The sequence below is a fragment of the Ambystoma mexicanum genome, chromosome 9 (assembly GCF_040938575.1).
Source record: "Ambystoma mexicanum isolate Mex_15411 chromosome 9, UKY_AmexF1_1, whole genome shotgun sequence".
Taxonomy (NCBI): Eukaryota; Metazoa; Chordata; class Amphibia; order Caudata; family Ambystomatidae; genus Ambystoma; species Ambystoma mexicanum.
This window is the reverse complement of record NC_090931.1, coordinates 649467508-649482725: the sequence shown is the minus strand read 5'-3', so window position 1 is coordinate 649482725 and position 15218 is coordinate 649467508. Positions and strand designations below refer to the sequence as shown.

The 15218-nt window shown below is 44.4% G+C and overlaps 1 protein-coding gene across 4 annotated transcripts in view; it reads right to left on the bottom strand.

Annotated features, from left to right (window-relative positions):
- SMYD4 (SET and MYND domain containing 4) overlaps positions 1–15218 on the bottom strand; it is a 262456-nt gene that overhangs the window by 128037 nt on the left and 119201 nt on the right. For 3 of the 4 annotated variants that reach the window (XM_069615364.1, XM_069615366.1, XM_069615365.1), the window contains exon 2: positions 10574–10728. In XM_069615364.1, the coding sequence (XP_069471465.1) occupies positions 10574–10707 (134 nt within the window). In that variant the 5' untranslated portion in view covers positions 10708–10728. Of the gene's footprint in view, positions 1–10573; positions 10729–15218 lie in introns of those variants that run through there. The other variant, XM_069615367.1, reaches the window with a different exon arrangement.

Genomic DNA, 15218 nt, shown 5'->3' with positions numbered 1-15218 from the left:
ATGTGTACTTCTATCCCTAAAGTTGCCCAGACTCCCACTGCACACCTGACAAGTCCGACAGATTTAGCGTTGTATACCTTCAATGTCGGTGGCAAAGCTCTGCCCTCAAAGGAGGGCAAGGAAAGGAATATGCCAGCATTGGCTAGCTTTAAGTGTGCACCAACATGCTCCACCTGCAATTTCCAGGTAGCAGAGGAGCCAAAACAAGCGACTAAAAAATAAATCAGAACTCTATACACTAGATCGCTGGAAAATGGCCAATAACAAACATTAAGACCCTTCTTAAGTTTCTTTGGTAAATCATACCATGTGATTTTACAGTATTCGGACAACTAATATGAGAGGTCATAAAATCCACACATCCAGCTGAAAAGTTCTGTAGAGGAAGGTGTTCGGGGGTGGGGGGGGCCCATCAAGCAGTAGAATATAGTCGGCACAGACCAAACAAGGCATTGGTCTAACACCAACAATTTGCAGATCTTTAGGAGGTCCTAATGAAGCGTTCCTCAAGCCCATTAAGATAAAGATCAAATAAGAGGGGCCACCACATACCCCTTCCTAACACATTCACCTATCAGGAACGACTTAGTGTGCACACTACCTCTTCTGCATATGACACAGGCCTTATTGATGACTAAAACCCATTTCTCTATGAATTTTCATAAGTATGGATTGGTTCACTCTATCGAAAGCGCTAGATAGGTCCATAAATACAAAATACAGATCTATTTTGTTTTCATAATGCTTGTCGATCAAGTGCAAGGTTCAGGCATTCTGTTGTGGCCAGAAACAACGAAACCCTACTTGGAAATCCGACAATGTACGATTTTCCATCAGCCCATGCCTGTGTTTTACAATAGGTAAACATTCTCACAGGATGACACTTAAAGAGATCGTGTATTAGTACGATCTGATCACATTAGTGATTAGTCATCGGATTAGTGATGGGAGCAATTGAACAAATGTTCCATGCAGCTTGTTCATCAAAATGGCACAATGCACACTTAGCAAAAGAAAAGCCCACAAATCAACGCTGGCTTTGCCTCGGTCTCCAGGTACTCCATCTGGTCCAAGAGCTTTCAGCAATCCAAAATCGAATATGTAGTGTGTCACATTAGTGATATTCAATTCTTCTGCCAATTCGTATAAATTAGGATATGAGTCGGGGCTATGTTCACCTTGTCAGTTATATTACACACCTTACGGAAATGATTGTGCCAAGTCAGTGGGTCAATACTACCTACAAGGGCCTCTTTGGTGGGATTATTAGCAGAACCAACTGCAGCTAGTTTCCATTGGCATTGATTTCATTCTAACAGTTTTGGACATAAGCCAATTTTTCCATTTCCTCTAGATGTAGCTCTTGCTGCATCCTTCTTAGAGTGAGTTCCAGTGGTACACCACAGAAATGGAGTTGAGCCATACATTTTCAAGATCAGCAAGAGTTACTGGTTAGCTGTTGTACATACTTTTCCATACCATGAATGTGCCAACCATTTGACAGAGTTCCCACTAGTCAATAATTCTTTGATTACTTTATTAAGGATATTGAAAGAGTGAATCATTGCTATATGATGGCGCTCAGTAGGAAGGCAAAGAGCAATCTCAATTGTAGTATTAGCAACAACCTTGTGCAAAAAACATTCCACCTGTTCCTATTACCAGAGTAATCTGTTAATGTTAACCATCAGTACCTCTGGACAATTATTTCATCTCATGATCAAGAAGATCAGCACGTCTAAAATCTAATGCAAAGTGGAAATGCATAGCACTCACCCCCAATCATCACAACCATGTGAGGGATTCTCCACCAATCACAGGTTCTGCATATTATATAGCCAATTGAACCTGAACTTGTGCAGGTAAATGTGCCATTCATTGAAGCGATACAGGAGACACTGCCATAGATTATACACAAATTATGAAAATCAAGTAATTGAATTAACAGCCTTCCTTAATGGGTGACACAATCAAATTTTGTAGACATAGGCTGAATGCCTCAAGCTTCCAATTCATCCAGATCAAGATCTGTCGACTAGGTTTGTGAAAGAGTGCTACACTCACCAGCTAGTATATACAACCAAGCACTCATTTAGGGGCATATGTAACTGGGCATCAGCCCCTGCCCCCCAGTTGGGCACCTGTACTGCCTCCTGGCAACATTGCACTTTGGGGCTGTATCTGTACCCTGTAGTCCCCTTACCTGCACTTTCCATTCACCTGCTGCTTGCACTTATCCCTTGCACTGCCACACATCCTTTTTATTTTTACTTTTATTTTGTATTGTGTTTTGTCGATATGTCCTGCACTTCGCCCCCTCCCCTTCCCCTGGCACTTCTCCCTTTTCCCCCTCCTTGCAGTTGCGCAATCTCAATGTCACTGGGCCTAGTAAGATCGTTGTCTTGTTTTACACTTGTTCTCTTCCTATGCCACGTCGCTCCTTGAAAGATGTGTGTATAGGCGCACTATACATAAAACATCATATCATATTTCAGTATGTAAGATGTCCATTTCTTCTAATCAGCAGGACTGAACGGACTCCCTCCTCAAATAGTGCATATATTAGCTAAGTAACCACATTTACAACCACATAAGTAACCACTTTAATATATTATTGGAGCAAAATTCAAGTTTGAAGATGGCATTGATTGTAACCAAGATAAGGCACATTAGACCTCCCTTTGTACGTCCACCAACAGAAGTGTTTGTTGGAATTAATGAAGTAGCATAGCTTGGGACACGAAAACTATTTAGTGATCAAGTTTCATGTAGGCAAATGATATAGTTAGATAAATATGGACACCACTCTGGGTCTGCAGATTTGGTAGTAAAGCCTGCTAGGTTACATGAGATGGTATGACTCATATGTTATTTAGATGGCATTCCTGTCTGAGTGGAAGCTAAGATAAATGTAGAATTCATTGTAAACCGTAACCTCTACATTCGAGTCCCTGACGCCTCCAGAATAACAGAACATTAAGGGAGGAACAGGTTGTCAATCTAGTGGATGAAGATCATGCAAAACTGGGTATGGCAATACAACATGAAATTAATTTTTTTTTGTATCGGCGCTGGAACTGGAGTTGACTTTTGGCATCATTGAGCCCTTTGAGCCTTTATGTTAAGTAAGGGCTGAATAACTTCCTTTCAAGAATGGGGCTTTCAATTGATTGATGAGGCTTTTGGAGGGAGATTTCTAAGCTCTCATCACCAAAAGCCTTCCTGCATGTGATTGGTTTGACAACGTTTGCCTAATGACATCAAACCAATTTACAGAATTGAGACACTTCCTTTCAGAATCTCACTGTGAATGACTGAAAGACAACCCTGTGACTGCTTTTATTAATAAGAGAAGTTTGATTTTCCAATGTCTTGGAAGCTAGTTTTGGTGCGCCACACATACAAACTACTGTGGGTGCTAGATACAACCTGACAGCAACTCCAGATGAACGCTTATTAACAAATTGACACTTGGACTCACTTTGATAACAGGGCCACAACTGTGGCATTTATTTTGAGCGTGTAAATACACAGATGGAGGGTGAGGTGGGGGGTGAAGGGTGGGTGCAGGACTAGCTAGCAATCTATCTGTATTAGGAGCAGCCTTACTCTGCATCCTAACTTTCAGAACCTTTATCGGCTACAATAAGAAATCCCATAAATGATTTGCTTTGGGCTGAATAGAACTAACAACTGACTTAACAGCTTGCTGCGCACATTTGGGATTCTGGTAACTGTTAAACATGGCCATAACAGTCTGACAATCAAATATGTGTGTATTAAATGTTCTTAGGTGGTTTTTCGGTGACTGTAGTGCACTTGGCTTTTAAGCCCTACAAGAACGTCTGTCCGGTGTTAAAATGTGCAAATAATACAGTCATATCTATTGTTATCTTATCAATTTGCATACAAAGACTCAAACAAGACCTACAAACGGGGATAGTCAGAAAGGGATTAGCAGAATTAACCAGAGGAACTTATGTTGTATCTGGTTCGCTGGTGATTTTATTTGATTTATTCGAGCTAATTGACATAGGAACTACACAGGTCTGAGTATCGGCGTCTAAGGTATTGGAACTGCATATTGTATGACAGCATCAGGGGTGTGACCCTGCCAAAATTAGAGAGAGGTCAGAGGGAACCTAGGCTCTAACCCTATCCATGCACCCACCGCAAGAGTGCGTTAACATGTACAACGATATTGATACCACTGTTCTACCGCAATACTCACCAGCCTCTGTCCTGACCAGGTCTGGCTTCTTTTTCAGAAGCACAACTCCCAGAATGCATCTGGGCGCAACCAGGAAAACCTGGACCAGAGCCAGAAAAAAACGAATCGAGACCAGAAATGGAATGGACTGGGATTTTCCTACTCATAAGCCAGATCCACCAAATGTAGATGGTCCCCAGGGAGATGGTGGAACAGAAAATGGACAGAGTGAAAAAGAGACACAGAAATCCTCCCCAACCCCGGTTAATATCAACTCCTCAGCACATGAGTAAATCCACAGGGAAAACGAGCAGCAAGAGCTCCCATTACCCACCACACAATGGCGATTGAAAAGGAGGCAGGGCGAGAAGTCTTCTTAAAGACTTCCAGAGGAAGTCCCAATTCCTAGTGGAAAAGCTTAGACAGAGGAGCATGTGACATGGACAGCCAATGGGAGCTAGGAGGGAGTCTACAACAAGGTAGACTTGGCTGTAAAAGGTCCGCAAGTGCGGAAGAGGATGAAAGGTGTTCAGGCGAGGTCAGGAACAGAGGTGGACCAAAAGAACAGCGAGCAGGAAGTGGCAGGTGGAGAAGGATTCTGAGGTGAGTGGTGGCATGCTGTGGGAGATTAAAGGTAAGGATTTGGGTCTGAGAGGGTGAAACCAATTGGGTTTTCTGTGTGAGTGAGATACTGAATTAAAAGCGGATAGTAGAAACGACAGGAGGCGATGTGACAGAGAAAGAATGAATGAGAGAACACGCACATGGCCAAGAAATAGACAGAGAGGGAAGTGAGAGACGGGGGTAAGAAGAGTAGAGAAAGGCATAGCGGTGGAAGCGAGGAGGCCAGGGGAGTTGGAGGGCAGAGACAGAAGAGGGAGAGGCACAGAGAGAGAGTGGTAAGAACAGAGGATGGAGTGTGGAGAGACTGAGGTAAAGTGAGAGCGATAAGGCAAGAAAGTGGAGTATTGGGAGATGGGAGAAATCAGTTGGAGGGTTGAGCTATAAGAAGTGGGAGAGACAAATAACAGGAGAGAGAGAGAGAGAGGAGAGAGAGTCACAGACAGAGACAGGTGGGTGTGAGAGAACAAGGTTAACATGGGACTTTAACCATTTTACAAGATAGCTTCTTCCGTCTTCCGAGCACTCACGTCTCCACAAGTGCAGTCTCTAAGCTCATTATGGTGCCTTCCTAATAGAGGAATTCAGCTGCTGTTCAGTAAGAGAAAGGTGCAATAAGCTTGAGTACGCAGATAACTATCACAAGAGCACAGCATCACCAAGCAGGGCTAAAACCACACAGCACTAAGGCCCTCCCCCTAGTGTTCTAGGAAACCTCCAGAGCTTCCAGGCACCTATATCTAGAACTCCGTTCACATAGAAGACACAGGCGCCAGCCCTTTCCCCTTCATTAGAGTGTGTCCTCAGTTTCATCTGATTTGTCTACTTCTAGAACCTGGTCATTCAGGGGAGTGTTAGCATAACCTCTCCTGGAAATGTCTAGGTTTCTATGTCATTTTCCCCATTTTCTGAAGATTGCATATTGGTCGATTTCGTGCGACACCCAGAAAACGGGAAAGGTCCATCACCACTTTTTGCTTTGTTATGTGGGGGGGGGGTTCGCCTCCCAAAAACGCCCCCTTTTGTTCCCTGCCACCCCCTGCTGCATACACACAAGTTTTCTCACACTCACGTGCACACCAACAGACACACACAGACACACTCCACATACCCTTACCTCCGACTCCCGCAGCTCGTCCTCTCTGTGCCAGTCAGCCCCTACGCGCACTTGTGTGCAGCATAGGGGGCTGACAGTTCAATTTAGAAAGACCGCAATGTGCGGTCTTTCTAAATCAGTCTTTTTCCGAATACAATATTTAGAAACTAGACCTGGCACAAGACTAGCGTGATTTCATGTGGAGCTTAATCACAGGGCATGGAAGTGCAGGGTGCAGTAGGGACAGATCGACACAGGTGGCATTTATGTTGCTACAGACTTTTATTTAAATGTAAAGTGGGGTTCGGAAAAGGCCTCACTAACCGCAACAACACAGAGACGTCTTTATGGGAGGGCAAAATGGGCACTTGCCCCGGGCACTTGCCCCGGGCCCCCACCTTGGAGGAGGGCACCACCAGGATGCATTAGCTTTATAAACAAGTTTCCATTGTTGGGAAAACATAAATGGCACACGTTAGGATATTTTACGGGCTGCTGCTGAGGCTAAACCTATTGCTGGTCTGCTGTTGACAAGAACATTCTGCTCTGATTAATTCATTGTTTAATGCTTTCTTTATTCACTGTGTGTTCATAGTTTGTCATCCACAATAGCACAGCTCCTGTAGCATTTTTACCTTTCTGTGGGGACTCTATTGATCATGTGCAACAACCAAAGTTGAAATGCATATTGATATATTTGAGTGCTGCGATGGTGCAGAAGATAGCTCAGCGTGTTAAGCACTCATTGATGAGATCTGTGTTCATATGCAAGAAATTCAAAACCAAATCCCAGCAAGGCCGAATCAATCTTTCCTATGTCTGAAGTTGATAAACCTGCATGCCTATGTACTTTGCTCTGTAGCACATCAGGTGCTATTAACACCAATGTTCCCGCACCAGATAGCGGTTGCTATGAAAACAAAAAGCATCAATATGGTGAACTTTTAGGAATCAGAAGTCTGCTTCTTCAGTACAGGTGGTTGTAAAACCCAGGCAGCCACGCCTAATGATGAGCATAAAGTGTTAATTCAAGAGTGTGAACATTTGCGTGTCCTGGTTTTGTCAACAGGTGATAGTCATCCTGGACAAAGCATTTATATAACTGACGGTACTAGGCGGTCTTCTGTGGCAAGGTTTGCCTTATTAAATGCTGGTAGCAGCGTTTAGCCCATAACCTGATCTTTCTGTATAGGTAATTTGAGTGGAAAGGGGTTCTGCACAGAAGAAAATGGACCAGATGTTAAAGGCCTCTGGCAAGCATCTTTTAAAGTTGCTCAATTGACACAAAAAACGGTTTGCTTTTTTGTACAATGCAAAGGGTTATCTGCGTTTATAAACAATTTCACAAGCCTGGGTTTTGGGAATATGTGTGTAAAGCTTTAAAATACAAAACAGAAACCCAGAACAAATCTTTTAAGATCACATCAGTTAGTATGCTGATACTTAAATACATTCCTTGATGGAGGAAGGAAGTTAGAATGATCCCCATTTTTCATTATACATTTCTATAGAATGTAGTTGTAGTTTTTAAAAAATGGTCATGTTGGATTATGTGACTTGTGTGCTTTCCAAGTTGCTTGTATCAATGAAAATATTTTAGTTCATGGCAAGATCTAGAAAAGAAACTAACAGAAATTGCTGAATGGGAACGAATCCCAGTGTCACTGCTTAACCAATATGTGATCCTCATCTCATTTACTATCATATTGCCTAATTTGTCAAAATTACCAGTCCCCAATCGTTCAAAAATGTCACTGCTAGAGTGATTTCGTTCTCAGGGTATGGTCTTAAAAAAGCCTCACACATGCTTCCAAATGCCTTCAGTGTTACATCCCCTATAATAATAGTGAGAATTTATATATTGCACACCACAACCACTTGTTTCTTTGCTCTCCAATGGTAAAACTACTTGAAAAATATGCCTTTCTAATCTCAGCATGTCTGGATACGGACACCTTCTTAATAGCTTCTAATCTTCACCCTGCATTTATGCAATGGTAGGTGGAGCTTTCTCCTTGCTTCCAGTTGGTCTCTTGTATCCATGCTTGATCTCATTTGCATTCTGTGAGGAAACAAATCGAAGTAGTCTGTCTATTCTGGATTATGTGCACCTTTTTCATGGGATAGGTGTCCTGAATTCATACTACGGGCAGTATAGCTTCCTTGTGGTTGATATTGATGAAGAGTATCCTGTACCTATGCTACTGCAGAAGTACTCTTATTGTGGACTGCTAATGTGGTCGTTGAAATGCCACTTCTTTATCATTCTGATTACAGCAAGAATGAAGAGGGTAATGGGACTGAAAGGTATTACCTATGCTTATTTTGCCAGGCAGTATATCAAGCTATGAGCGGTGATCGTGATGAGGGGGGGAGGGTTCAACCAGATATTCAGATCCCTTCATTAGGTTTGGCGGAGGGGGGCCCCAAAGTTGTCTGTGCCCCGGACCCCAAAAATGATTAAGATGGCCCTGCCTCAACACAAATCTCAAATGGGTCCGTCGGAATGTCAAAATAAAGATAAGTCCACCGTTTTGTCAAAACACTAGCTCTAGCCCTCGCAGTAACAACTCAACATGAAGTGCAAAGGGGTTGTCTTCTCAGCAGCTTCTGTATAGTTATTTTCAAAGTTCCAAACATAAAGTTCCAAAGGGTGCAAAAGCAAACAAAGTTCCACGGGGGTCAAGAGAGTGTCTCCCTTCTCTTGACTTCTCACAGGGATTACAAGGTCCAGGGGGATTGACTTCTCTACATTGGTTTCAATTCCACCTCCCCGAAGAGCTAAGAGAATGTCTCCCCTTTTCTTAGCTTTGCCAAAATGTTCATTCATAATCCATGGGGCTTTTCCCCTTCCCCAGGTTTCTCTTTTTTTTGCACAGCCAACCGTGTTCACTCTTCTCCCTGGTATTGTGACTATGAAGAGGAGTAACAAATGTCCTTATGTGGCTACGGGTCCCAGACTCACTTGGCTTCAACAGTCCTCCTAAGTATACTTGGTGTACTTTCCTCCCAAGTACTACCTATTGCACAGCCAACCTGGTTCATCTTCCTCCCAGGTACTGTGACTATGAAGATGAGCCACTGATATATTATTCTTATGGGTGTTGTAGACTCACTTGTCTTCAGCACTTTTCTTCCTTGGTAGACTTGGTTTACTCTCCTGCCAAGCACTACCATATATAACCATAGATATGACTGTTTCTTAAATGTTACTCTCAGGGTCCCAGCACCTAGGTTTGGGGTATTTCGTCCCCTTTTCCATTTGCCACAGCGTCTTCTTACTCTCAGAGTGCCAGACCCTTGGTTTGGGGTATATATTCCCCTTTTCCACTTGCCCCAACTTTTTCTTACTCTCAGGGTCCCAGACCCTAGGCTAGAGGTATTCCTTCCCTTTTTCCACTCGCCACCACTTTCCCGGGTTCCCAGCATCTCCCTGCCCCTTTGCGTGCCTGCTTGCTTGGTACCTTCTCCAGGCTTCCTTCATCGGCTTTGGGACTCATGGTGTTTGGGAAGGCTTAGTTTGTTCTGCAATGGCTCTGCAGCACCAATTGTTCTTTGCAAAGCTGTTGCGCTTTCAAAGCCTCAGGACTGCCTGCCGCCTGTGTCCACCAGCCTGCAGTCCCTTCCTGTGTCTCAGGACCAGCTCCGGAGCACTCTGGTTCTTCCTGGGGATCCCGGCTTTCTTCCTGTGCACGGCAGACACAGTGCCTTTCCCCGCGGCTCCGCCAGGGAGGACTGCCCCTTGTCGAAAAGTCCTTCTTTCCTTTTAAATATATAGCCAGGTTCGGCTAGATTGAATAGGCTGGTCTGCTCACTGTGGTTCCGCTGAGTGCTCTTCCACACTCCGTGAATCTTCTTCATCTCAGTTCATATTTTTTAGATGTCATGACTAATCTTTTTCATCTCAGTACTATAAAGGGGAGGACACACTTCTACTTTGCTGCCATACATAGAAGGATAGGGGAATCCAGGACTCTGAAGAGGGTAAGTGCATGAGGGAGCTGGGACAGTGGTAGAAATGTACCAGTCATCCCATGAGGATTTTCCTCCAACTATGATATTGCCACGGTGCACCACCCACAGGGGATTATTGGACTGTGGCTGCACCGTCCTGGCTGCAAGAGAAGGGTTCTCCCTCATGGGAGAAGGGACTACATCCAATGACTCATCACAGTAGGCAGTGCTTAATGCAGGCTAATGTCCTGGTTGGAACAGAAACATCTCATTTGCTAATCAGACAAGCATTGCCACTCTGTAATCCTTCTACTCCTCACCCACCCTTAGATTGCGGATGAAGCAGCCCACTGTCGATGAGACAATCGCGACAGATAATAAACATGAGGCTCGAACTCCCACCTTGACACTATCCACCTGGCGGGCAAGTGTTAAGTGGCTGCATGGGAATAATAGGGCTCACCAAAACACTAAGTAAACAAAGCACTCTAAGAGGTGGGCACAGCAGGCAATCTGTATAGCAGGTAAGCTCAGCAGGCATTACTCATCAGAGGGCAAAGCAGTCATTGCACAAAGGGCCTGGACACAACAGCTTTTATGTACAGGAAGCGGGAACAGTAGCGATTGCACACAAGCTGTAATCATACAGAAAGTATGCTTAAAAGGAAGCGATTACATCAGCCATTACATACTTGAGTAGAGTGCAGCAGGCAAGGAAGCTCTCCATCAGGTCAGCACTCTGGCAGAATTTTTCTTGGAAAGATGGCGTGAGTGAAGTCCACTTGCGACGGACATAAGTCTGCCATCCTTCTACAGGAAGCTCCATCTGAAGCTGCTGTGTTAAAGCCTACAACAACAACAAAATCACAAGGAGAAATAAGGTTGTCAAAAAAGTGCAACCCACACAGATCGGATGTCTTCAAGCAAATACATGAAGGCTACCAGATAAAAACGAATACAAAAGGCACCTCAGTTCTGGTTGCAAAGGTCTGCTCATCTTCGATTCCCCCAGTGCCAGACCACTCCCACAGGCATACATTGAATCCTCTCGGTTCTAAAATCATACATTGTGGCAAGTTATTCATATGGATGTGGTGCAACATGTGAGTGCTGTCAGGCAGAACCAGCTACAGGCATATCTTCATGGTATCGAGACACAGATACATTACAGAGCGTGCCCTATGTAAGGGTAGCAATTCTGGTCTAGTTTATTATTTATTTTATTTGTTGGGTTTGTCCTAGTTGATTACTAATCAAGTACTTTACACTTAATAACATGTTTTCACATACAATATAAAAATTAAATCGATTTATGTGAGATAGGGATAAGGATGACCAAGCAACAGTGAAAGGTACATGCAGTTAGGCATGGGGGTGGGGACTATGTCAAAAGAAGTCAAACAGGTGGGGGTTTCATAGCTCTCTGGAACGACACGAGGAAATGGAGTCTCACATCTTCTGGAAGACAGTTCCAGGTTTCTAGATTGTAGCACGAGAAAGCCCAATCAGATGTTTATCCGTTTTGGATTTAGATTTGGGGTTGTCCAAAGCAGGTCATGATTTGGATCTTGTTGACCGTGCACCTTTGCTAAGCTAGGACTCCTAGTGGGGCTGAAATTAAAAGTCAGGTTTCCAAAGGGAGTCAAAGTGAACTGAGTAAGCAACGGTGGAGAAAGGATCATTCTTTTGGAGTACATGATCAAACAGGGGCCCATAGGCCTGCCTTCCAATGAGCCAACAAGTCTCTGGAAAGGGTGATACATAGCAAATGTCATTAACACTGTTCTGAAATCCTTTGGCAGTATCAGGATTTGTTTTTTGCAAGGGCAGAGACAATACGAGTGTGGTTTGTCCTGGTTGGTGATATCAGATTGCGTGAATCTATGGTAAAGCCCAGCGACTTTGAAGATGGGACAAGAGGCCATTTTGTTTCGTATGCTTCGTGTCTTTCATTTCCGATAGGAGGAAGAATTCACTTTTGGATGAGTCCCACCTGGACACACTTCCATAGAGCTTTGTGTCCAATTCATACTTCTGAATTTTATTTCCCTTCTCCATTACAAGAGACCCGAGCAGCACCATGTTAAAGTTGAAAAGCATAGTAGCTAGAAATACACACTGCGGGAGACTGCATGTGAAGTGTAAAGCGGTAGATCTGAAGGGTTTAAACTGTACGAGTTGGGACCCACTTGCTAAAAAATAAGAAACTAGAGCACGCATGATCACCTGCTACCTTCACACGACTCGGATGTCTAAGAGTTCCATGATCAATTGTCCAAAGCCACAGAAATGGGCAGTAAAGTCAGAGCATCATCCTGTACCTAACGGTTGACTGTCTATGTTATAGTTTGGCCTAAACCATGAATGGCAGGCGCAGAGCAGGTTACACTAAATGATAAGAAATTATAGCTATAATGATACTGTTGTTTCCATTATTTTTATCCAGGAAGGGCAGCTTCTAGCCTTGCCACTGGCTTTGCAAATGTGACAGGTCAGTGGTCTGTGCCTTTAGCAGTGGAAATACTGGAGCTGTAATTATCAATTCAAAAGAGAGGCATTCACAATTTTCTGACTGAAATGACTGACTGAGTTGGCAGAGATTTTGAAGCAACTGGATGGTACGTGCTCATTAGCATAAGATGAATGCGCGATTCAAGCCTGGCTATTAGGCACTACCAGATGATCACAAACAGAGTTAATAGGGCAAAACCAGACTATAGAGGTTTCTCCTGAGAACATTGTATACACCACACTTTAATGCGTGTGTCTTAAAACCATAACCAAACGCTTTATATCATGCAAAAAAACACATTTCACAGTGTTCGCAATTTATTCTTATTTGCAAAACCACAAAATGCAATATTGCATTTTGACTTTTGCTAGTACAGATCATTGCATTAACAGATACGTGCCCTAGCCAATCCGTGTTTCGACCTAACTAGGTCCTTTTTCAAGGCTGTGTAGTGGCAGAAAATGTTTACTGAATACACACTCCAAAAGGTTCCACAAAAAAAGATTATTTTAAATCAATGTTCAATTAACAAGCATGATTGATGTGAATCAAAACCAGAGGAAATAATGCAAAATAAGAGGAAGAGAAGAAAGTGGGACAAGAACAGAAAAATCTAATTTTTGGTCACGTAGTGTAATGCTCACCTGGTATCCACAGGGACGTCATCAGCCTGTTCTGACCTCTTACGACCTCGAACCCTTCCCTGGAGTCTACTTGACGGGAGACTGGGCCTGAAACACAGGATTGGTAGAGTTTAACTCCCTATTGTCTCTGTGTGCTTGAACCCCTTCTTCCCCGGGGTCCAACCCTTCCCTTTGATCCACAGCTCACCTTGTTTTCTTAGAAAGTGTGCTCTCTGTCCTGCTTTCAGCGCAGGGGTGCATTGATTGATGCAGGCTCGTTGCTGCCTAGTTACTTCACTGGCAAGAGTCCGACAGGTAAGTATAATGAGTCTTTTGAACAGTTCTCTAACTTTGTTCCTTTCCTTCCTTAGATGATGTCCGGCATCCGGGGATGGCGACGTGCTGCTGAGATGAGTAGCGCTGAAGGTGAGTGAGAGCGCGATGCGCAATGCGACCCTTCGTATTTGTATTGAACTGAGTTCTTTTTCTGTGTCTTTTAGGTGCCGCGACGTTTTCAGCGTGGATGCCGGTTATGAAGAAGAAAGGTGAGTAAGCGCGGTATGCGACGCCTCTAGATGTTTCCACGCTAACCTGGACTGTCTTTTCCCTCTTGCAGATGGATGAGAAGTTCCGGAGACAGAGTTCCCCCAAAGCGGCTGGGATTCAGGTAAGCATTTGAAGCTCGTGCAGTCTTTAAAAATAAGCAAAGATTTGCTGAATGCTTACTAATGCCTTTTTTCTGTTCTTTTCCCTTAGGAAGCGGCTTGCCGGGATGGGAATTACACCGCCGAAGATGCCCGCAGAGCAGAAGGAGCGATGAATGATGGGCAGACGCGCCGCAAGGTAAGGCTGTTCCTAACGGTGTTCTTGTTCTTGCAGGAGCTGAGCGCAGAAGAAAGATGCAGGCCTACTGGAGACCGGTTCCGAACACCGTGAGTGTCACGCAGCAGGTGCAGAAAACACAAAGCATGTTTCTCAGCCTGGGCGTGGCTTAAATAGTATCTGGGTATCCCAGGTGTCTCTGGGCTGAACCACAGCCAAAAAAAACTAGACTGCACATGCAGTTCTGGGAACCGAAATATGTGGGAGCATCCATCTTGTCCCCATCAATGCACTGCATGAGGCCTGCAGGGTACTGTGAGGTTCAGGCATGTTCCTTTAATTATGATCCGGCAAGCCCCATTGAGAATGCACACCTGCAGCCTGTCAAGTGGTTGCAGGTGTATAAATGGAGAACCAGAGAACAGCATAGGGAGAAACAGGGAGGTCTGTGTGGGAGAGATCAGCAGGAGACCCTTTCTGAGAGGTGGCAGCCGTGGTGGGACCAGGGAAGGAAAGCTCTGGAAAATGTAAGAGTTCATCCGTAAATTCCTATGTATAACAATATTATGAATACCAATGAGCAATGCTGGCGAGTGGCGATGTGGGCTAGTTCGGACCTGTGAGACATTCACCATTTCCTGTGTAGCGCAATTATTGAGCATTTATATGAACACACCAGACTCAACATATCAATCATTCGAGGTGTGGGTAGGTAGATAAAATGGGTGTCATCTACACAAACTTTGCAGATGACACCCAGATCCTCGTCCCCATTACCGGGATCTATGACCAAGATACTCTAACAATTAATAGAGTCTACTCTGTTATTCAAAATTGGATGGCCCAAAACAGTCTATGTCTTAACAATGAGAAGACTGAAATTCTCATTGTGGGCTCTGACTCTAAAATAGCCTCTCTCCATGCAGACTTTTCAGCAATCAACATAGATGGCATAGATCTTCCTAGATACTTTCCCTCTCGAGCTCTTCGCTCATCCGCCTCCAACTCCCCCAGGGTCAGTCGCTTCTCCAAGCAATGAGCTGGTGGCAGATCTCTCTCTTCGGCTGGGGCCTCCCTCTGGAACAGCCTCCCTGCCTCCCTGAAACTTGAGGAGAACCACCTGCGGTTCCGGAAGCACCTGAAAACCATCTTCTTTGCTTCCGCTTTCTCTCCCCCTCTCCCCCTTTCCCCTGCTAAAGTCCTGGCTGTTACTGAAACTGCACTGGTTACCTGGCCAACCATCTTATCTCGGGCACTAGCCTTGCCAGTTGCACGCCTGCACTGCCTCCCTGGCAACCCTTGCACCTGTTGACTGTTTTCTGTGTCCAGACAGTCCCCCCACTAGCACTTATGTTCTGCACTCACCCTGCACTTGCCACC